This window comes from Arachis ipaensis, chromosome B6 (genome assembly GCF_059453495.1).
Source record: "Arachis ipaensis isolate K30076 ecotype BB chromosome B6, ASM5945349v1, whole genome shotgun sequence".
Taxonomy (NCBI): domain Eukaryota; kingdom Viridiplantae; phylum Streptophyta; class Magnoliopsida; order Fabales; family Fabaceae; genus Arachis; species Arachis ipaensis.
Genome location: NC_142441.1, coordinates 138,083,041 through 138,107,678, shown reverse-complemented (window position 1 = coordinate 138,107,678; position 24,638 = coordinate 138,083,041). Strand labels below are relative to the sequence as shown.

The window sequence follows — 24,638 nt, the reverse complement described above, 5'->3', positions numbered from 1 at the left end:
GATAAAAATCACTTATAAAACTTAAGAATCGAATAATAGGAGTCTCAAACTTTATGGATATTAAGAGTGAGTGAGATATAGTCTAAGAAGTCAAAAATTACATATTTTATAACAAAAATATTTTGTGTATATAAAAATAAGTCCATTTATATTTTTGTTTAAATATATACATTATTTAATTTATATTTAATATATATTTTATACTACTAATTTGAATATTAATTTTTTTTATAACGAGTAAATTAATTTTTTAAATAAACTTTTAAAAAAAATCACTTTTTCTAAATTTTAACTTCATAGAAATGATTTAATTTAAACCTATAAACTCTATTATTTGAAAAGTAAGTCTGAAAACATTTTTTTAAACATAATTTGATTAGTTTCTTTTGCAAAAGATAGATAAACATGGAAAAAGGCAAAAACAAGAAGAAGAAACTGACGAGGTTGGGTTTCGTCTGGAGGGAACATAACCATTTATATAAGGAACAGCACTTTTTTATTTTTTACTTTTATTTTTTCCCCGCGTAGCTTTGCTTGCGAGGTTGTCTTCGTTTTCTGCAATTCTCAATTCACAAAGCCAAAAAATAATAATAAAAAGCACCCTGCAACTCACCACTTAATTAAAAGGCCAAAAATTATAAAAGAGCACATCAACAGTCTCTGTTGTTATTGTTATTATTGTTACAGTTTTTATTTGTTAAGTGTCCCTTCCTTCTTCTTTTGGATCGGATCTGAGGTTCATGTTCTACGGACTAGAAGAGCAAAGACACACACCAAACTGAAGTTGTTTCACTTTCTTGACAACTTGTTCTATAGCCATGGAGCAAGGTTTCTTCTTCTGGCATAACATTGCAGTGTCTCTCCTTTGATGATAAGGTTCGTGTTCTTTCTTTACCTTTTTTTTTTTTGTGGTCTCTCTTTCTCTCTCTCCTATCTGTATGTCTTGGTGTGTACCCTTTTGCTTCCTTTCTTTTTGGGGTGGCTTATAATAGCTGTTCCTGCAGTGGAATCAAAGAAAAAAGCTGAAGCTAGTTTCTGGATATTTTAACACGCTTTAACTTCGGTTTTATTTGTTTTAGTTTCTATTGGCATCAGGAGAAGGCGTTGGACTTGTCAAGTTATGGTTCTGTTTTGTTCATGTTGACCAGAGAAGAAACCGGGTTTTCTTGGTAAAACTTGTCCAAGTCTGAAAACCTTGTTTTTCTCGAAGCCTTTTATAGGTTTTCTTATGTATTTTTTTTTTTCCCGATGTTTTCTTTTGGGTTATAGGTTTTGCAGTTGTCTGAATTCTGAACTTTTCCCCCAATTTTCGGCATTTGGATTTCATTTTGCTTCATTTCAATGCTTTTTATTTCAACAAACATCGCAAATTGTTGCTATTTAGAGAATTTCGTAACTGGTAGTTTTGTTAATTTACTGGGTTGCATTTGATTTTACAGCAATTTAAGAATTTGTTGATGGAGTCCGCTGTTGATGAAATTGAGTCTTTGCCAGAGGTTCAGAATTTAGTTTCTGGGGTAGATCATGATCCTCCTTCGACATCTGGGACTCCGAATTCAACTGCTCCTCATACTTTCGGCCTCAATGACACAGTTGAGAGTTGCTTAGCGAAGAACATTGTCACAATGGAAAAGAAATTGTGCATCAAACCAAAGTTTGAAGATGCCAAGAATTATGATTTGAGCAGCCAAATGGAATCTGGGAAACACAAATCTGGTGCATTGAATGGAGTTGCTGATCAATCGGAGATTACTTGTTGTCCGAGCCCTCAGAAGAGTTTCTATTCAGAAGCCAAACAAAGCTCTACAATTGCTGGAGCCAGTGAATGTGTAAGTGTTGATAAGTCTGTTGAAAGCGGAGAAGCTGTGAATTCGGCCGAATTCAATGAGAGCAGGAAGAGCAGCATCTGTAGAGGGAGTACAGGAAGTGATGTTAGTGATGAGAGCAGCACCAGTAGCTTCAGTAGTGCTTTGTATAAACCCCATAAGGCAAATGATATAAGATGGGAAGCAATTCAAGCTGTCCGAGCTCGGGATGGAGCTTTGGAAATGAGGCATTTCAGGTTGTTGAAGAAATTGGGGTGTGGAGACATAGGAAGTGTATATCTAGCTGAGTTAGGTGGCACAAGGGCTTGTTTTGCTATGAAAGTAATGAACAAAACGGAGCTGGCGAATCGCAATAAGCTCCAGAGGGCTCAAACGGAGAGAGAGATATTGCAGTCTCTTGATCATCCTTTTTTACCAACTTTGTATACTCACTTTGAGACAGAGACATTCTCTTGCTTGGTAATGGAGTTTTGCCCCGGCGGGGATCTGCATGCACTCAGACAAAGACAACCTGGGAAGTATTTTTCCGAGCATGCTGCCAGGTTGGCAATTCCTTATTCTTTTCTGCATTCCACCCTGCAATTAGTCTTTAGTATATTCCTTTGATTTTTCAATGCAAATGTTCTTTGGAACTAGGATGGAAACTAGAATAATGATCATAAGATGATGAGAGGCCATCAGTGACTAATACAAATGATCATTTCACACTTTAAACAAAACATGGCCTATAAGATTTTCAAGTATCCAAGATATTTGTTTTCATGTATATGGAAATTCTCATGTTTTTTCGACTCTGTTTAAGGATGTCTCCCAAACTGGCTAGAAATGGGCTTGGTTTGGTAAATTTTTTTTTTTTTTTTTGAAGAGGTGCAAGCTCTTCATTTTGTGTTTGATAAATAAAACGACCATATACTTGTGCTTTCAGCTTTGAAAAGACATGGATGCTTTTGAAAGCATTTAAAGAAGAGTTTTTTAAAGTTGGCTTGTGCTTATCAAAATTAAAAAATCTAACATAACCTCATATATTAATAAATATCCAAATTTACTCTTATATGTGTGTCTATTGTAGTTTTTTAAATTTTAAGTGTTATTTCATCAAACACAATTGTTCTTGTTTGTGCTTATTAAAAGTCATCTTTAATTTGATTTACCAAATATATATGGACTTTTAGAAAGTTATCTTTCAAAAGCCCCCTTTGATAATCTACTTTCGAAAAGTAAAAGTTTTTCAAAACCAAACCTTAGGCTTGCTTGCATGTACTACCATCATAGTTTTAGTTATTTCTTCATCCTTCTCTATAATTGTACAAGATACGTTAGTGTTTATTCGTCTTGCATTACAAGCCACCATTTATTTTGTTAGCCTTCACTTCAATTCTTGTGAATGCTGTCTTTCCTTTTGATTTACAATTCTTTTTGAAAGGCTAAGAACAATCTGATGTTCTTCGCATGCTTGGTGAGCTGGTGGAAGTCGGTTCAAAGTCCGAAGTCCTATTCATCATGTTGCAAATTGATGCATTTTCATACAAAGTATCAAACATTTCATACTAATTATACTCTTTCTATTAATCTGCACTGTGCAGGTTTTATGTGGCAGAAGTTCTCCTTGCTTTGGAGTACTTGCACATGCTTGGAATCATCTACAGAGACCTTAAACCGGAAAACGTGTTGGTGAGGGAAGACGGTCATATAATGCTGTCGGACTTCGATCTGTCTCTAAGGTGTGCAGTCAGTCCTACTGTTGTAAAGTCCACAAACTCTTTCTTGGAAATGAAAACCTCAGGATATTGTGTTCAGCCGGCCTGCATTGAGCCGACTTGCGTGATGCAGCCGGACTGCATCCAGCCTTCATGTTTTACGCCGCGCTTTCTTAAAGGGAAGTCGAAGAAGAAAGAAAAGAAGTCAAAACAAAAGAATGATGTGCATAATCAGGTGACCCCTCTCCCTGAGCTCATCGCCGAGCCCACGAATGCGAGATCAATGTCATTTGTAGGAACACACGAGTACTTGGCACCCGAAATAATCAAAGGTGAAGGACATGGTAGTGCTGTAGACTGGTGGACGTTTGGGATATTCTTGTATGAGCTTTTGTTTGGTAGAACACCATTCAAAGGCTCAGCAAACAGAGCAACTCTGTTTAATGTTGTTGGCCAGCCCTTAAGGTTCCCAGAAACCCCTACAGTAAGCTTTGCAGCCAGGGACTTAATCCGGGGTTTACTCGTGAAAGAGCCGCAGAATCGGCTGGCCTATCGACGCGGAGCGACAGAAATAAAACAGCATCCGTTCTTTCATAATGTTAACTGGGCGCTGATCCGCTGTGCGAGTCCTCCAGAGGTGCCAAGGCAGGCCATGAAGGCCCTCGCAGCGGAAAAGCCGCCTGGTGTCAAGCCTTCTGGTAACTATTTAGATATTGATTTCTTTTGATCCTAATGTCTGTTTTTTCCTTCTTTGGGATAGTTTCTATCTTTTACTTCGTGTTGTTATGTCTCCTTGGTTCCTTTCAATTTGTATAAAAGGATGCAACTCTTTCCCCGCGATGATCAAAGCTTGTAATTTGTCCATGATAAACTGCTGTAAGAAACTCCAAAACGCATTCAGCTAAGGATCAAAGTTTCTATTCTCTCGCATAAAGTAAACACTCACATGCAGTTAGTTGTTTTCATGTAAAATTGATAGTTGAGAACTGTTAGATAAAACTTTAGTTAGAGTTGTTAAATAATCTAACGATTTTCAAATATCAACTTCATATGATGACAACAGGCACGCAAGTTTCCAATTTCATATAATTTTGGTTTTGATTAAAAAAACATAAAAAAAAATAAAAAATAAAAAATTTGCTTTTGACCCATGTCTTTTTGCACCACGAATAGTGTTATTAGTTATTACACACAACCGTCTTACTCTTTGTGCATTGATTCAATTTTTTTTACAATTCAAAATCATTTATATATTATTTAACTAATTTTTTTATTTTTAATTAAAATTTTGTATCATTTTTCTATGTCATTAAACTAAAAATTATGTACAGTTCAAAATTCAGATACTTTTATACTAATAATACTAATAAATCTATTTTTGTTACTTTGTAATAGAAAGAAAAGAAGACAATATGTAACTCTTTCTCTATCATTTTAACTCTGATGAATAAATCTACTTGACAAATTTAATTGGGCTAAAAATAGTACAACTTTAGTTTTTAACTACCCATTTTGGATAAGAACAGATAAAATAAAATGTAAGAAAAGCAAAATGAGAATAATTTGTTGTTAACTTCTTTTATTTTAGGTAATTTATAATTACTTATTAACCTTGGTGGTTACCACTATATATATACACACACAAAACCGTTAACTTCGAATGAAAAATCCCTTTCCTGATTCATCCTTCAATATTTAGAAGCAAAAACCAAACTAAACCGCTATTATTGACGTTACAAGCGAAACAAGCCTCAAATATCATATAATTTCTGGGTTTATCCCTCCTTGCCGATTTTTTTTTCTGCCATTTCGGGCATGAGATTCATGAGAATATTCATATCTTCTAACTGAAAGGAAAAATAGAGTTGATAACCCACAAAAAAGAAATTTTGGAATTTTTTGTGGGTTGTTCAGAACCATGGATGAAGGGTATTATAATTCGAAGAAAACTGATGACATAGGTTTTTGTGACCAGGTACTTGTTTTTTTATTAACCAAACTTTTCTCTACTCAGAAATTTGCTTCTTTTTTTTTATATTTATTTGTTGCTCAATGTTCTCAATGCGAAATGATAGCTTGAGTTATGTTCGGTCTTTCTTTTTCAGGAATACCAAAAAAAAAAACATCCTTAAAAACATCCTTTTAATCAAAGAAAGAATTTATCACTCATTTTTCTCAATCATTTTTTTGTTATTTTATTTTATTCTTCATTCGCTGATTTTGTTGGTATTACTAAATAGGTTGAACAAGGGAAATAATATGAATATTTGTATCACATGTTCAACTATTTGTGTGTATTTGTGGTTTAAAGTGCACGCACGTTTCCTGAGTGCCCATTTTGGCGTTTGTTTATGATGATAATTTTGAATGTTGTTCTGCATATATCTTTCATTTTGAATTATTTCATTCTTTTTGGAGCAATCAGAGGTGAAAATTCACCTGCAGTCTTTGCGTCAGATAATAATTTAGTTAAAGATGAAAACTTACATGTAAATGATTTGATTGAATTATCATCTAACAGTTTTTGAATATCAATCTCTGATAAAAGATAACTGCATGCGAATTTTCACTTATAGTTAAATACAACTGCAGGTGAATCTCAACTTTGTTTTCTATGTAGCAGGGATCTCATGGTGCATTAAGCATATCAAGGTTAAAGTGCATGTCGCTAGGATTGGACTTTAAGGTTGTGATTTTTCTATTTCTGGTTCTTCCATTGAGCATCTTAGGTGTGTACTTGCACGGTCAAAAAATTTCATACTTTTTCAGACCGCTCTGGGATTCTCCTCCAAGGCCATTCCACGAAATCCCTCACTATTACAACGATGATGTGTCGATGGAGTCTCTGTGCAAGCTTCACGGATGGGGGATTCGCGAATCCCCAAGGCGAGTTTTCGACGCAGTGTTGTTTAGCAATGAAATCGACATGCTTACCATTCGATGGAACGAAATGTATCCCTATATCACACAGTTTGTACTCCTTGAATCGAACTCAACATTTACAGGGCTAATGAAGCCTCTGGTTTTTGCTCGAAATAGGAGCAAGTTCAAGTTTGTTGAGCCTCGGCTGACATATGGAGTAATTGGAGGAAGATTCAAGAAAAGAGAAAATCCCTTCGTGGAAGAGGCGTATCAAAGAGTTGCGCTCGATCAGCTTCTAAGGATAGCTGGCATTGAAGATGATGATCTCTTAATCATGTCAGATGTTGATGAGATTCCCAGCGCTCACACAATTAATCTCTTGAGGTGGTGCGACGATATTCCTTCAGTTCTTCATCTTCAGTTAAGGAACTACCTCTATTCTTATGAGTTCTTTGTGGACAACAAGAGTTGGAGAGCTTCCATTCATAGGTATGTGCCTGGAAAGACCAGGTATGCACACTATAGACAGGGTGAGTTGTTGTTGTCGGATGCAGGCTGGCATTGCAGCTTCTGTTTTCGACATATCAGCCAATTCATATTCAAGATGAAGGCTTACAGCCATACTGACCGGGTGCGCTTTTCTCGTTACTTGAGCCCTGAAAGGATTCAAGATATTATATGCAGAGGCGCTGACTTGTTCGACATGCTTCCGGAAGAGTACACATTCAGGGAGATCATCGGGAAGATGGGGCCGATCCCTCATTCCTACTCGGCCGTTCATCTTCCCGCGTATTTGTTGAACAATGCAGATAAGTACAAGTACTTGTTGCCTGGTAACTGCATAAGAGAATTTGGCTAATTCAATATCACAACTTTAATTTCCTTGTATATTGATAGTGTCTTTATTTTAACACACACAAAAAAAGGAAGCTCTAATCGAATGATGTATAGTTATTTTTCATATAGGTCATTCTTTAGAGGATATTCGATCAGAACAGATCGAACAAGCCTGAAAAAAGATACATAGTTCCACAGAAACCACTGTATATTTAACTTCAAATACTTTCTCTTCGGCAATGTATGTATATAGTATATACATATATCCCAATTTATAGATATACTTTACAATCACTCTGGTGGTTTAGTTTATAATTCATGTTTAGTTTTATTGCTTAATGCCCATGATGGTTTGTGTTGAATACTTGAATGTAGATGACTCCTTTTGCGTTTGTTTGTTTACTTTTGTTTTATGAAAGTATCATCAGTTCAAAATATTTATCTAATTTTTTATTTTAACATTTACAAATTTTTAAAGTATTTTTTATTAAAAAATATTATTTTTATACTAAAATTAGTTACTAAAATTAACTACTATATATTTTGTGTAAATACATGAGTAATTAAATTTATTTTTAATATATACTTTACATTTCAATGTATAATAATCTATATTAGTACCTAATTTTAATGTATATGTACATAACTTTTTTCTTAATTAATGTTCATTATGGTGAGGTGAGGTGTTATATATTTTCATAATTTTTATTTCTCTTTAAAATAATTTAACATTGCTCACCATTTTCTCATTTCTATTTCTAATATTCTTCTATCTTTAATTACTTAAACCTAATAAATTTAATTTTTGTTAGCTTAATAAATCTACAATAATTTAAAAAATTACAATTATGATTAAAAATTTATGAAAATTAAAAATAGGAGATATATACTGTACATAAAAGCAAGTATACGGCGTGAGAAAGAATGAACTGGGTGTTATGGCGTGATAGAGTGTTTAAGTATATCCGAAGTAGTAATTGTTCTTGGTGAAGTTCATAAAAGTATTTGTAGAACACATCAGGCTAGAAAGAATGAAATAGGTGTTTCGGCATGATCGAGTGCATATTTTGACCGATTATGATTAAAGATTGCATCGAGCATGTTAAGAATGTCAAAAACATGGTGTATTACAGTAAATATTTGCTTTCGAATTACATTCAATCATTAAACCTTGACCATTTAGAGGTTGTGCTCTAGATTTGATTGGTATGATTCATCCTCCATTATCAAAGAATCATAAGTTTTTCTTGATATCAATTGATTATTTTACTAAGTGGGTAGAAGTGGTTCTTTTGGTCAAAGTTGGTCAAAATGAACTTATTGATTTCATTGAGAAACATATAATCCATCTTTTCGGGATTCCTCAATTTTAAGCAGTAATCAAGGTACCATGTTTACTTACCAACACATTAAAAATTTTGCAGCATAAAAAAATATAACAATGATAACTTCAACTCCATATTATGCACAAACAAATGGTTAAGTTGAGACTGCAAATAAAATTTTGATTAATTTAATAATAAAAGTAAATTGGTAAGAAAATGCGTACTTAGCATGAGATGTTAAGTCAAGTTTTATGGGCTTATCAGAATGATACGGAACGAAACCTGGGATAAATGAAAAATCAAAGAAATGGTCTACTTATCTCAATTTAATTTTCTGATGCAACAGTTAAGGAAATCACTTTATCTTTTTTGTTCACACCCAAGTTTCTCAAAGAAACTTAAGAAATTTTCATTCATCAAAATTGAAAAAAAAAAGGCTACAAAATTTAGAGGTTTTTATATCTTAGTTCCAAAACCCTAATGCATAAGTTCACTAAAATAAAATAGGACAAATCATAATTAGGCTTAAAATAAACAAAAACAAAATAAAATAAAATAAATATAAAATAAGTCCTAAAATAAATACTAATAAAGAATGCCTATTTGATCCAACTTGACTAACGAGAGTTTTCAATGCAACTTGTAAATAGTAAGACATTTGGTTTTCCATAATCGTTAACTATTGTTTTAGCTAATTCTTGATGCATCTTCTGAACAAATGATTTAGTCATATTTGTAAAACCTTATTTATTCTCTTAGTTGTTGCTCTTGTAATTGGAGCAATTGGCATATGATAGTTCTTAGTTTGTCCCACAGAGCTCGTATCATTCCCTCCCTCCTGAAATGATTCGTCCTCGAATATGCATCCAAATTAAAAGGAGATAGGTGTTGAGGAAATTATCAATATGTCCATGTTTAACTGCGACGAGTGGATGAGTGCACTCTCTTCATGTTGTTGATGGCTATGCCGGAGAGGACAGGGGGAGTTCTTTATTTTGTGTTACTTTCTAGAGTTGCTTGTCTGATTTAGATATCTTTTTCTGTTTGCTCCACTCTACTGTGTTGAGCTCTTTTGTTTTCAAAAAAAAAGGAGATAGGTCAGAGACATTAAAACTAGCAAACATATTACGCTCACCTAAAAGGTCAATCTTGTAAGTATTGTCATTGATCATTTCTAGCACCTAAAATGGACCATCACCCGTAAGGTCTAACTTGGATTTTCTTTGAGTAGAAAATCTCTCCTTTGTCAAATGAACCCATACCCAATCACCAAGTTCAAAGACAAGATGTCTTCGACTTTTATTCATCCTTTGAGCTGTCAACCTATTTTTCTTTTCAATCAACTCACGTGCTTTCAAGTGTATTGTCTTAACATTTTCATCTTAACCTTCTGCATCCAAGTTAACAAGATCACTCAAAGACAAATATAACAAATCCAAAACAGTTAAAGGATTAAAATCATAAACAAGTTCAAAATGAGAAAAATTTGTGGAAAAATGAATAGTCCTATTATAAGCAAACTCAATAAAAGGCAAACAATCTTCTCACGTTTTCAAATTCTTACCAACAACAGCATGCAATAAGGTCCCTAGTGTTTGATTTACCACTTCAGTCTGACTACCAGTTTGAGAATGATCAGTAGTAGAGTATAATAATTTTGTGCCCAATTTACCCTACAACATTTTCCAAAAATGACTCAAAACTTGTGTCACGATCAGAAACAATAGTTTGGAGAACACCATGCAAGCGCATAACCTCTCTAAAGAACACATCAGCAATGTTTGTTGCATCATCACTTTTATGGCATATAATGAAATGAGACATTTTGCTAAATCTCTCTACCATAACAAAAATACTATCTCTATCTTTTTCTAATTCTAGGCAAATCAAGAACAAAATTCATAGAAACATCAACCCACAGATGCACAGAAACAGGTAAGGGAGTATACAAACTATGTGACAAAGACTTAGATTTAGTCTGTTTACATGCAAATATTTAGCACAAAATTTTTTAACATCCCGACGCATGTGTGACCAATAAAATGTTCAAATAACATATCTAAAATCTTATGCACACCAAAATAACTCATCAAACTCCCATTATGTGATTTTAGAACAAGTAAGTTTCTAATAGAACAAGCAGGCACACAAATTCTATTACCATGAAACAGAAAACCTTAATGTTTATAAAATTTGTTAAATATACCATGTTCACAAGAGGCATAAATATTAGTAAAGTCAGAATCAGTTGTATACAACTCTTTTAAAATCTCAAATCCTAATAACTTAGAAGTAAGTATAGTAATCAAAGCATATCTCCTAGATAAAGCATCAGCAACTATATTTTCTTTACCATGTTTAAATGCAATTACATATGGAAATGCCTCAATGAATTCTACCCCTTTAGTATATCTTTTATCAAGCCTACCTTATCCCTTTAGGTACTTCAAAGATTCATGATCCGTGTGATCACAAACTCCTTAGGTAATAGATAGTGTTGCCAAACCTTCAAAGTTTAAACCAAGGCATATAATTCTTTATCATAAATTGAATATTTACGTTGAGCTAAATTCAACTTTTCACTGAAGAAGGCAATAACTCGCTTTTCCTACATCAAAACAGCGCCTATATCAATCCTAGAAGCATCACATTCAATCTCAAAAATTTTATCAAAGTTAGGTAAAACAAGAATAGGAGCAGAAGACAAAGATTTTTTGAAGTAAGAAATGCAATTTCTTATTTCTTTTCCGATTTAAACCCAACATCTTTTTTTATAACTTCTGTGAGAGGTGTAGCAATAGTAGAAAAAATTTTCACAAATCTCCTATAAAACCCAGCTAAATTATAAAAACTTCTTACCTCAGAAGCATTCTTAGGCATTGGCCATTCACGAATAACCTTCACCTTTTTCTCATCAACCTCAATTTCACTCGCACTCATAACAAAACCAAGAAATACAATACAAAAAGTGTGCTTTTTAAGATTGGTATATAATTTTTCTTTGCGAAGCACTTCCAAAATAGTTGAAACATGTGATAAGTAATCATCCAAACAAGTGCTATAAATGAGAATATCATCAAAATAAACAATAACAAATTTATCAAAAAATTCTCGCAAAACATGGTTCATGAAATGCATAAAAGTACTAACTGCATTAGTTAACCCAAAAGGCATTACTAACTACTCATATAACCCATGTTTTCTTTTAAATGCAGTCTTGCATTCATCCTCTTATTTCATTCTAATTTGATGATATCCACTTTTCAAATCAATTTTAGTGAATATGCATACATCATGTAATTCATCATGCATGTCATCTAACCTAGGGATAGGATATCGATACTTTACCGTAATCTTATTGACTGCACGACAATCCACATACATTCGCCAAGTACCATTCTTCTTTAGAACTAACAAAACTGGTACAGGACATGGGTTCATACTCTTCATGATGTGACTTTTGGCTAGTAATTCCTCCACTTGTCTTTGAAGTTCCTTTGTCTCCTCAGGGTTATTCCTATAGGCTGGTATATTAAAATTGTTAGTTCCAGGAAGAAAATCAATTTGGTGCTCAATTCCTCATAATGGAGGCAAATCACTTGACACGTCAGTAGAAAAGACATCTGCAAATTCCTACAACAAAGAGACAAAATAATTTGGCAACTTTGGATTAAGTTCAGTTTAAATAACAAAATGTCTCGAAATCGAACCATAATCATAGCTCTCTTGCCTACTAAAGTACTCTTTAAATATATTTCTTTTACAAAGAAACACAATTTTCTATCAACTCTCTCATTTTTTTTGGAGTAATTACCCAAATCAGTCCCCAAGAATTTTAAAAGTGGACATTTTAGTAACCAAGAAAAATTAATACACAAATCAATCTCCAAGATTTTACTCCGACAGACAAATCGGTCCTCAGTTCATTTTCCGGCAGAGTAATTATCCAAATCAGTTCCCAAGAATTTTAAAAACGAACATTTTAGTCCTTAAAGAAAATTAATATACAGATCAATTCCCAACTTTTTTTCCATCAGACATAAGAGTCCTCTATCCAAAAAAATAAGATAAAATTATTATTATTATTATTATTAATTTATTTTTTTGGATAGAGGACTGTTATGTCTTATGAAAAAAAACGTTGGAAATTAATCTGTATATTAATTTTTTGGGACTAAAGTGTTCGTTTTTAAAATCCTTAGGGACTGATCTGGGTAATTACTTTGCCGGAAAATGAACTGGGGACTGATTTGTCTGCCGGAGTAAAACTTTGGGGATTGATCTATGTATTAATTTTTCTTGAGAACTAAAATGTCCATTTTTAAAATCCTTGGGGACTAATTTAGGTAATTACTCTTTTTTTTGTATTCACACTATTCTTATGACATGTATTCTTTTCTTTCTTTTCACTCACCTTTAGGTTTTTTGCTAAATTCTTTTTTTTCATAGTCTCTTTTCTCTCATATTTTTCTTTTACCTCACATCCCATGTTGTTTTTGGTATCGTATTGAAGTTTTAATTGATCAAGATAAACCTCTTTAGGTGATAATGGAGAAAGAGTGATCTTACGACCACTAAAATAAAAAAAGAACTGATTCATGTAACCAACATGGAATGCTCGACAGCCGAACTACCAAGGCCTTCCTGATGGGTGAAAATCAGATTCCACACCAGAACTCACCGACAAGTGTAATCAAGTAGTAATTACTCACATGAGTGAGGTCGATCCCACAGGGATTGATGGATTGAGCAATTTTAGTTAGGTGATGAATTTAGTTAAGCAAACAGTTGATGATTTGAGTGAATTGTAATCAACAGAAGCTAACTTACATGAAAATAAAAAGGAGAAGGGAAATTGACAGAATCTAAAGTGCAGAAAATGTAAATTAAGCTGAAACTTAAAGTGCAAGTAATGTAAATGACTGAAACTTAGATTGCAAGAAATGTAAAGGGCTGAAGCTTAAAGTGTAAGAAAACTAAATGACTGAATCCAAATTGCTGAGAAATGTAAATTGCTTGAAGTGTAAAAGGGATTTGGGTGCTAGGATTCAGAATTTAACAAGAAAATGTAAATCAAAGCAAATCAGAAAACTATCAGATGAAAGGATTCAGTCCAGTAGTAAAACAGGAATGAAAATTGCTTGAAGAAACAAACAGCAAGAAAACTTGATTCAATTATGAATTCTTAAAGATAAATTGAAGATTCAAGAAGAGAAATGAGATTAGAAAGCAGATCTAGATCTCAATTGCTCTCTTAATCAAACAGAAAGGTAATTGCAGAAGAAGAAAATAAAAACAGAAAGCTAAACTCAGATCCAATCCTCAGAACAATTAAGAAGAGAGGTGAAGGATGATTCTCAGAGTTAGAATCAATGGAGCTCTTCAATCTCAATTCAAATTCTAAGAACAGATAGTAGAAGTTGCAGAAGAAAAGAAAATGAAAGCAGCAAATGAAATTAGATCCAATTTCTTAATTCTCGGAATTATGCAAAAGAAGAATAAGGATGAATCTCAGATCAAGAATTGAAACAGAATTTCTTCAATCTCAATCCAAAATTCAAAACAGAAAGTAGAAGTTCCGAAGCAAGAACAATAAGAAAGAAAACTCATATCTCAATCCCAATTCCCAAATTCAAAATGAAAGCTAAAATCAAAACTAAAATTGAGCTAAAAGGTAAAATTTAAAAGTCAGCAAAAAGGTAAAAAGCCCCCTCTACAAATCAAATGAACTCCTATTTATACACTTTCTAATTTTGGTTTTTAGGATTTGGAGTGGGCTTTTCAAATTGGTGAAGAAGTGGATCCAAGATAGAATTTTCATTAAAATTGGACCCGGGTGCTAGCTCCAGTGGAGCGCTCAGTTAGGTTAGTGAACTGAGCGCTACACATGCTCCTTGTCATGCTTCCTTGCGCCAATTTCCTCAGCACTCATGGTGCTCAGTTAGGTAAGGCAACGCAACGTTCCTTGCCTTGGAGTGAGGCTCCCTCTTCGAATCTTGCTGACTTCATTTGCTAGCAATTTCCTTGTGAAGCATAGCGCTCAGTTGGAGTAGAGAATGTAGTGCTACATGCTTTGGATTGAGGCTCCCACTTTTGAGCCCTGGCTCTTTCATTTTGGGACAATTCCCTTGTAATGTAGCGCTCATTCTATGCCTTGTGTGCATGGTTTCGATTCCTAGCTGCTTCATTTTTGAGTGTTGCTCCTTGCTTTTCTTTGTGCCAAGCCCGAAAAAGGTAAATGAGTTAACGTAGCGCTCTTGATTTTGAGTGCTGGTGCCTTGTTAATTTGGTATCCCTTGAGCGCTTAGTTTGAAGTTCCAACCTAGCGCCCTTGCTTTCTTGCTTGGCCTCTCCATACTAGCGTTCATTCTTTGAACGCTCCACTCAATTAGTGAGCGCTATGCTTGGCCTTGTTCCTTGATTGAGCGCTACGCTTTAATGTCTTGGGTCACGCTTTTAAAAGCGTGGCCTAAGGTCCAAAGCGTGCTCTAAGATTCCTTTTTCCTTTTTTTCATCATTTCTTCACCTACAAGTAATCAAAACAACCAATCAAAGCATCACCAAATTCACAAGATTTCTAAATCATTCAAAAACCAACTAATTCTAGCTTAAACCTCATGATTTTGTGGCAAATAATTGATGGTTGATTGAATTGACATAACCATGCAAATCCACTCAAAATCACTTACTTATAATGCAAGAAAGTGCATAAAACCTAATGAAACAAGTGAAAAATGCTTGAAAAGCTAGCATAAGATGACTTGTCATCACAACACCAAACTTAAATATTGCTTGTCCCCAAGCAAGCACTCAACATAAGAAGAAATGAAATCAAACAGAGAAGCATATATGTCCTTATTTAGAAGATAATTGAACTTGGTTCATGGGGTTTTATGCAGACAAATGTAGCTCAATTATTCTTAGCTATCTGATATGAAATGTTTCCTTAAAGGTTCACTAGAGTTGCTGCTATGCTGCCTTACTTTTTGACTGATCCCTATTAGCTTTTTCTTTCTTTCTTTTGCTTAGAAAGCTTATTTATTAATGAAAGCTTGGTGGCAAGTGTTGCAGCAGCCTTTTGGCTTAGTTTTTGCTCAACACTTCTTCACCACAGACGCTTGGCTCACAATTTTTTCCTAGGAACATTGATGCCCAGAATCTCTTTGGATTACTAAATGTTTTGTAACTAGGTTGCTCTTGATAATGGACTTTTGGTTGGCAATCCCAGATTAGTTAATCAAAGTGGCCAAGTTTTAAAATAATCCTCAGAACCTAATTGTCCAAGCATATCCTAGTACAAAAGCACCACAGGCATATGTCCTAGGGTCCAAGCTATTGGTGTCTAGCGTTATTGTTTATTCCTTTGCCAATTCTTGGCTTTTCTTTTTCTTTTTCTTTCTTGTTTTGCTTCCTTCTTAAGGGATATTCATTAATAAAAGGCTTTATAGCAGCAACCTAATTCATACTTCAAGGAACATTTTATTATGCAACTTTTATTATTGAGCTAATCATTAAATTAAACAAGTACCACCACTGAATTCCATTCTAATTTCTATAACATTGGACAATCACTTTCTTGTTTCAAACATTTTTCTTTTATTCATGTAGAAGGGAAACAAAACAAAATTTAAGCAAATGATTGATAACAAGCACAATGCAGGCTAGCATTTTTGGCAAACATTTTCACTTACACCTAATTGAACACTTCAGCAAGACATATAGGAATCCCCAAGTTAAAATACTTCAAAGCAACAAGGATTAAGTGTCAATACAACCTGTTGGGAATGTCTCTCAACTTTTCTTTCTGTCATCATTATTTCTCTCTGTTGTTCCTCCTTTGGATGATGATGCAGAACCCTTTCACAGATTGAATGTTTTCCTGCATAATCCTTAAAAGTTGCTTGTTTCTCAAGCCCTTAGGCAACTGGTTAGTATGCAAGATTTGCTTGAAGGCTTTTGAACTTATTTTTGGTGTGTGAACACCAAACTTAGTTTCTTGCCAATGTTTCTTATACAACCAGTCAACCACATATGAAACCTTGTGCCTTTGTTGAAGGTCATAAAACTAAAAACTAGAAAATAGACAATGGTTAAGTAAGTTTCTTGATTGTTTGGAGCTAGTAATCATTTATGCAGAGGGTTAAAATGTGTTTTAGTTTAAGATTTTTGGTGGAACACCAAACTTAGCATCCTTCATTCTCCCTTAATTTGTTTTGGTGTGCAACACCAAACTTAGCTCCTTACAATACAGATAAGACTACTCAACCTATTTATTGAAATAGTTGGAAAAAGAAAACTACCTCTGGTTGGGTTGCCTCCCAACAAGTGCTCTTTTAATGTCACTAGCTTGACATCCTTCATTCTTTGATCATGGAAGCTGAAAATCATGTTGCCTTAGATTTTCTCCTCTCACTGTGAGCTTCTTTTTCTCTATCTCTTCTTGTGAAACTTCTCTGTGGTGTTTTTCCTGGATAATGGCTTCTTTTTCCATAGTTTTCTCACTTTCCTCTATGATTGCCTTCCACTTCTCCCACTTTGTAGCTTTTTCGTTGTCTTTTGGGTTGTCTTCAGTGGCTCTGGAGAAGGTATTTGCTCTCTTCTCACTCAGTTCTGAAATGTGTTTAGCCATTTGCCCCATTTGTCTTTCAAAGTTTTTGAGTACTACTTCTTGGTTTTTGACTGCCAGGGCTTGATTGTTCATGAGTTTCTCCATTATTATCTCTAGATTAGAGATTCTTTGAGAGCATGGAGTTGGTCGTGGTTGTGTGAAATGAGATGGTTGATGGAAGTTGTTTTGGGAGAATTGTGAAGTGTGATGGGGTTGGAAGTATGTGTGTTGTGGTAGTGTGTGATGGCTTTTGTTAGTAGGGGTATGGTTATGCTTGTTTGTGATGCTGAGGCTGTTATAATTGAAGTTCCTTGGTCCTTGATTTTGGTGCTCATCCCACCTCAAGTTAGAATGAGTCCTCCAGGATGGGTTGTGCGCATCACCATGAGAATTGTGTTGGAACGAACTTGAGGTGTTATTTAGAGATTGCACTTGCTCAGGGCTTCATTGCTCATAGTTGAATGCCCCAAAACCTTTTTCAGATTGATTCCACCTATGTGAGGTTTAAGATTGGCCTTGTGCATTTACTACAGCAATTTGCAGCCCATTGATTTTCCTGACCATCAGCTCCATTTGTTGCTGAAGTTGTTGGTGCATCTGCTTGTTTTGGGTCATGATTGCATTTACTCCTTCAAGTTTCATCACTCCCTTCTTTTGTGTGAATGATTGCACTTCTGCTTCCAGCTTACTGATTTTCTGGGGTGGGTTATTGTTGGCCACATCCTCTAGTGAATTAGAGGGATTCTCTTCCATCTCTTGCTTCTCTTCTCAACCTTCAAAGTATCTTAAGATCGAAGGGTGTGAAGTCATTGCTTCTTCCTCCTGGCATAAATTCAGAAACACAAACAGAGCACTCTGTAGCTTGAGTGTAGTTAGGATTAGTAGAGACAAAGTCTCAAACAGTTAAGTGTGCTTATCAAAAACAAAGAAAAACAAAGAAAAATTGCTTAATCTAGACCACCACCTTACTCAATCATTGTCAATCTAGATCAATCCCCGGCAACGGCGCCAAAAACTTGATGGGTGAAAATCAGATTCCACACCAGAACTCACCGGCAAGTGTACCGGGTCGCATCAAGTAGTAATTACTCACATGAGTGAGGTCGATTCCACAGGGATTGATGGATTGAGCAATTTTAGTTAGGTGATGAATTTAGTTAAGCAAACAGTTGATGATTTGAGTGAATTATAATCAACAGAAGCTAAATTGCATGAAAATAAAAGGGAGAGGGGAAATTGACAGAATCTAAAGTGCAGAAAATGTAAATTGAGCTAAAACTTAAAGTGCAAGTAATGTAAATGACTGAAACTTAGATTGCAAGAAATGTAAAGGGCTGAAGCTTAAAGTGCAAGAAAACTAAATGACTTAATCCAAATTGCTGAGAAATGTAAATTGCTTGAAGAGTAAAATAGATTTGGTTGCTGGGATTCAGAATTTAACAAGAAAATGTAAATCAAAGCAAACCAGAAAACTATCAGATGAAAGGATTCAGTCCAGTAGTAAAACAGAAATGAAAATAGCTTGAAGAAACAAACAGCAAGAAAACTTGATTCAATTATGAAATTCTTAAAGATAAATTGAAGATTCAAGAAGAGAAATGAGATTAGAAAGCAGATCTAGATCTTAATTGCTCTCTTGATCAAGCAGAAAGGTAATTGCAGACGAAGAAAATGAAAACAGAAAGCTAAACTCAGATCCAATCCTCAGAATAATTGAGAAGAGAGGTGAAGGATGATTCTCAGAGTTAGAATCAATGGAGCTCTTCAATCTCAATTCAAATTCTAAGAACAGATAGCAGAAGTTGCAGAAGAAAAGAAAATGAAAGCAGCAAATGAAATTAGATCCAATTTCTTAATTCTCAGAATTATGCAGAAGAAGAACAAGGATGAATCTCAGATCAAGAATTGAAACAGAATTTCTTCAATCTCAATCCAAAATTCAAAACAGAAAGTAGAAGTTCCAAAGCAAGAACAATCAGAAAGAAAACTCAGATCTCAATCCCAATTCCCAAATTCAAAATGAAAGCTAAAATCAAAACTAAAATTGAGCTAAAAGGTAAAATGTAAAAGTCAGCAAAAAGGTAAAAAGCCCCCTCTACAAATCAAATGAACTCCTATTTATACACTTTCTAATTTTGGTTTTTAGGATTTGGAGTGGGCTTTTCAAATTGGTGAAGAAGTAGATCCAAAATAGAATTTTCATTGAAATTGGACCCGGGTGCTAGCTCCAGTGGAGCGCTCAGTTAGGTTAGTGAACTAAGCGCTACACATGCTCCTTGTCATGCTTCCCTTGCGCCAATTTCCTCAGCACTCATGGTGCTCAGTTAGGTAAGGCAACGCAGCGCCCCTTGCCTTGGAGTGAGGTTCCCTCTTCAAATCTTGCTGGCTTCATTTGCTAGCAATTTCCTTGTGAAGCATAGCGCTCAGTTAGAGTAGAGAACGTAGCGCTACATGCTTTGGATTGAGGCTCCCACTTTTGAGCCCTGGCTCTTTCATTTTGGGACAATTCCCTTGTAATGTAGCGCTCATTCTATGCCTTGTGTGCATGGTTTCGATTCCTGGCTGCTTCATTTTTGAGTGTTGCTCCTTGCTTTTCTATGTGCCAAATCCGAAAAAGGTAAATGAGTTAACGTAGCGCTCTTGGTTTTGAGTGCTGGTGCCTTGTTAATTTGGTATCCCTTGAGCGCTCAGTTTGAAGTTCCAACGTAGCGCCCTTGCTTTCTTGCTTGGCCTCTCCATACTAGCGTTCATTCTTTGAACGCTCTGCTCAATTAGTGAGCGCTATGCTTGGCCTTGTTCCTTGATTGAGCGCCACGCTTTAATGTCTTGGATCACGCTATTCAAAGCGTGGTCTAAGGTCCAAAGCGTGCTCTAAGATTCCTTTTTCCTTTTTTTCATCATTTCTTCACCTACAAATAATCAAAATAACCAATCAAAGCATCACCAAATTCACAAGATTTCTAAATCATTCAAAAACCAACTAATTCTAGCTTAAACCTAATGATTTTGTGGCAAATAATTGATGGTTGATTGAATTGACATAACCATGCAAATCCACTCCAAATCACTTACTTATAATGTAAGAAAGTGCATAAAACCTAATGAAACAAGTGAAAAATACTTGAAAAGCTAGCATAATATGACTTGTCATCACTCCCTAATAATAAATGACAAGCTTGCATTGACACAACATCACATAATATCACCTGCCTGTCAACCTTTATCTCACCAGTGTTATTCAACCACAGCAATGTATATGGTTTAGGATGTTGAACACATGTCAAACCCAATTTCTCCACCATAATAAGCGTACTAGCTACATTAGTCCAACTCTCTCTATCAATAATCGAACTGCACACCTTTCCACCTACTAAATATCTAGTGTGAAAAAGGTTTTGGCATTACTCTAGGCTATCTTCTTTCACCTGCAAATTCAAAGCACGCCTAACAACAAGAGATTCACCGTGGACTGCATACTCAATATCACTATCAGAACAATCCCTTTGAATGTGGAATAATATCATTATCAGAGTGATCACCTTGATCAGAATCAAACACAATATCACTTTTTCTAATAACCACCATCCTCATATTCGAGCAATCACTAGCATAATGACCCAAATCATGACACTTGAAGCATTTAATATCTCTATTCCTAGAGGTAGCAGAAGAAGAAGAGTTAGAATTACCTTTCTTCTTTGTAGCACTAAATAATTTCCTCTTGGATTTAGTACCCTTGGTCTTTGTTGTGTCATCACTACGAGAATCTGTGTGAACCTACCTTAAATTAGCATGAGACAATTCCTTTGGTACTCTTCTTTGTTGTTGCCTCTCCACTTTCATTGCCATACTGACTAAATCTTCTATCTCCACATAATGATGTAACTCTACCACATCAGTAATCACTCTATTCAAAACAACTAATCAAAGCATCACCAAATTCACAAGATTTCTAAATCATTCAAAAACCAACTAATTCTAGCTTAAACCTCATGATTTTGTGGTAAATAATTGATGGTTGATTGAATTGACATAACCAAGCAAATCCACTCCAAATCACTTACTTATAATGCAAGAAAGTGCATAAAACCTAATGAAACAAGTGAAAAATGCTTGAAAAGCTAGCATAAGATGACTTGTCATCACTCCCTAATAATAAATGAAAAGCTTGCATTGACACGACATCACACAATATCACCTGCCTGTCAACCTTTATCTCACCAGTGTTATTCAACCACAGCAATGTATATGGTTTAGGATGTTGAACACATGTCAAACCCAATTTCTCCACCATAATAGGCGTACTAGCTACATTAGTCCAACTCTCTCTATCAATAATCGAACTACACACCTTTCCACCTACTAAATATCTAGTGTGAAAAAGGTTTTGGCATTGCTCTAGGCTATCTTCTTTCACTTGTAAATTCGAAGCACGCCTAACAACAAGATATTCACCGTGGACTGCATACTCAATATCACTATCAGAACAATCCCTTCGAATGTGGATTAATATCATTATCAGAGTGATCACCTTGATCAGAATCAAACACAATATCACTTTCTCTAATAACCACCATCCTCATATTCGAGCAATCACTAGCTTAATGACCCAAATCATGACACTTGAAGCATTTAATATCTCTATGCCTAGAGGTAGCAGAAGAAGAAGAGTTAGAATTACCTTTCTTTTTTGTAGCACTAAATAATTTCCTCTAGGATTTAGTACCGTTGGTCTTTGTTGTGTCATCACTACGAGAATCTGTGTGAACCTACTTTAAATTAGCATGAGACAATTCCTTTGGTGCTCTTCTTTGTTGTTGCCTCTCCACTTTCATTGCCATACTGACTAAATCTTCTATCTCCACATAATGATGTAACTCTACCACATCAGTAATCACTCTATTCATAACAACCAATCAAAGCATCACCAAATTCACAAGATTTATAAATCATTCAAAAACCAACTAATTCTAGCTTAAACCTCATGATTTTGTGGCAAATAATTGATGGTTGATTGAATTGACATAACCATGCAAATCCAGTCCAAATCACTTACTTATAATGCAAGAAAGTACATAAAACCTAATGAAACAAGTGAAAAATGCTTGAAAAGCTAGCATAAGATGACTTGTCATCACTCCCTAATAATAAATGACAAGCTTGCATTGACACAACATCACATAATATCACCTGCCTGTCAACCTTTATCTCACCAGTGTTATTCAACCACAGCAATGTATATGGTTTAGGATGTTGAACACATGTCAAACCCAATTTCTCCACCATAATAGGCGTACTAGCTACATTAGTCCAACTCTCTCTATCAATAATCGAACTACACACTTTTCCACCTACTAAATATCTAGTGTGAAAAAAGTTTTGGCGTTGCTCTAGGCTATCTTCTTTCACCTGCAAATTCAAAGCACGCCTAACAACAAGAGATTCACAGTGGACTGCATACTCAATATCACTATCAGAACAATCCCTTCGAATGTGGAATAATATCATTATCAGAGTGATCACCTTGATCAGAATCAAACATAATATCACTTTCTCTAATAACCACCATCCTCATATTCGAGCAATCACTAGCATAATGACCCAAATCATGACACTTGAAGCATTTAATATCTCTATGCCTAGAGGTAGCAGAAGAAGAAGAGTTAGAATTACCTTTCTTCTTTGTAGCACTAAATAATTTCCTCTTGGATTTAGTACCCTTGGTCTTTGTTGTGTCATCACTACGAGAATCTGTGTGAACCTACCTTAAATTAGCATGAGACAATTCCTTTGGTACTCTTCTTTGTTGTTGCCTCTCCACTTTCATTGCCTTACTGACTAAATCTTCTATCTCCACATAATGATGTAACTCTACCACATCAGTAATCACTCTATTCAAAACAACCAATCAAAGCATCACCAAATTCACAATATTTCTAAATCATTCAAAAACCAACTAATTCTAGCTTAAACCTCATGATTTTGTGGCAAATAATTGATGGTTGATTGAATTGACATAACCATGCAAATCCACTCCAAATCACTTACTTATAATGCAAGAAAGTGCATAAAACCTAATGAAACAAGTGAAAAATGCTTGAAAAGCTAGCATAAGATGACTTGTCATCACTCCCTAATAATAAATGACAAGCTTGCATTGACACGACATCACACAATATCACCTGCCTGTCAACCTTTATCTCACCAGTGTTATTCAACCACAGCAATGTATATGGTTTAGGATGTTGAACACATGTCAAACCCGATTTCTCCACCATAATAAGCGTACTAGCTACATTAGTCCAACTCTCTCTATCAATAATCGAACTACACACCTTTCCACCTACTAAATATCTAGTGTGAAAAAGGTTTTGGCATTGCTCTAGGCTATCTTCTTTCACCTGCAAATTCAAAGCACGCCTAACAACAAGAGATTCACCGTGGACTGCATACTCAATATCACTATCAGAACAATCCCTTCGAATGTGGAATAATATCATTATCAGAGTGATCACCTTGATCAGAATCAAACACAATATCACTTTCTCTAATAACCACCATCCTCATATTCGAGCAATCACTAGCATAATGACCCAAATCATGACACTTGAAGCATTTAATATATCTATGCCTAGAGGTAGCAGAAGAAGAAGAGTTAGAATTACATTTCTTCTTTGTAGCACTAATTAATTTCCTCTTGGATTTAGTACCCTTGGTCTTTGTTGTGTCATCACTACGAGAATCTGTGGGAACCTACTTTAAATTAGCATGAGACAATTCCTTTGGTGCTCTTCTTTGTTGTTGCCTCTCCACTTTCATTGCCATACTGACTAAATCTTCTATCTCCACATAATGATGTAACTCTACCACATCAGTAATCACTCTATTCAAAACAACAAATCAAAGCATCACTAAATTCACAAGATTTCTAAATCATTCAAAAACTAACTAATTCTAGCTTAAACCTCATGATTTTGTGGCAAATAATTGATGGTTGATTGAATTGACATAACCATGCAAATCCACTCTAAATCACTTACTTATAATGCAAGAAAGTGCATAAAACCTAATGAAACAAGTGAAAAATGCTAGAAAAGCTAGCATAAGATGACTTGTCATCACTCCCTAATAATAAATGACAAGCTTGCATTGACACGACATCACACAATATCACCTGCCTGTCAACCTTTATCTCACCAGTGTTATTCAACCACAGCAATGTATATGGTTTAGGATGTTGAACACAAGTCAAACCCAATTTCTCCACCATAATAAGCGTACTAACTACATTAGTCCAACTCTCTCTATCAATAATCGAACTACACACCTTTCCACCTACTAAATATCTAGTGTGAAAAAGGTTTTGGCATTGCTCTAGGCTATCTTCTTTCACTTGTAAATTCGAAGCACGCCTAACAACAAGATATTCACCGTGGACTGCATACTCAATATCACTATCAGAACAATCCCTTCGAATGTGGAT

General features: G+C 34.9%; 2 protein-coding genes across 4 annotated transcripts; both read left to right on the top strand.

Moving 5' to 3' along the window:
* Nucleotides 1–428: 428 nt before the first annotated feature.
* Nucleotides 429–4,457, top strand: LOC107605089 (protein kinase PVPK-1). Of its 2 annotated transcripts, XM_016306839.3 has the most exons (4): nt 512–876; nt 1,080–1,169; nt 1,440–2,368; nt 3,410–4,457. In XM_016306839.3, exons 3-4 carry the CDS (start codon nt 1,458–1,460, stop codon nt 4,248–4,250), a joined length of 1,752 nt encoding a protein of 583 aa, XP_016162325.1. In that variant the 5' UTR covers nt 512–876; nt 1,080–1,169; nt 1,440–1,457; the 3' UTR covers nt 4,251–4,457. The 2 variants fall into 2 exon arrangements, with proteins under 2 accessions (XP_088347253.1, XP_016162325.1); XM_088491127.1 differs by lacking the exon at nt 1,080–1,169 and having other exon boundaries at nt 429–876.
* Nucleotides 4,458–5,182: 725 nt separating this feature from the next.
* LOC107605091 (uncharacterized) lies at nt 5,183–7,534 on the top strand. Of its 2 annotated transcripts, none has more exons than XM_016306841.3 (2): nt 5,183–5,498; nt 6,147–7,534. In XM_016306841.3, the coding sequence occupies exons 1-2, from the start codon at nt 5,442–5,444 to the stop codon at nt 7,242–7,244; spliced, it is 1,155 nt and encodes a 384-aa protein (XP_016162327.1). In that variant the 5' UTR covers nt 5,183–5,441; the 3' UTR covers nt 7,245–7,534. The 2 variants fall into 2 exon arrangements, with proteins under 2 accessions (XP_016162327.1, XP_016162326.1); XM_016306840.3 differs by having other exon boundaries at nt 5,214–5,498; nt 6,144–7,534.
* The last annotated feature ends 17,104 nt before the right edge of the window (nt 7,535–24,638 follow it).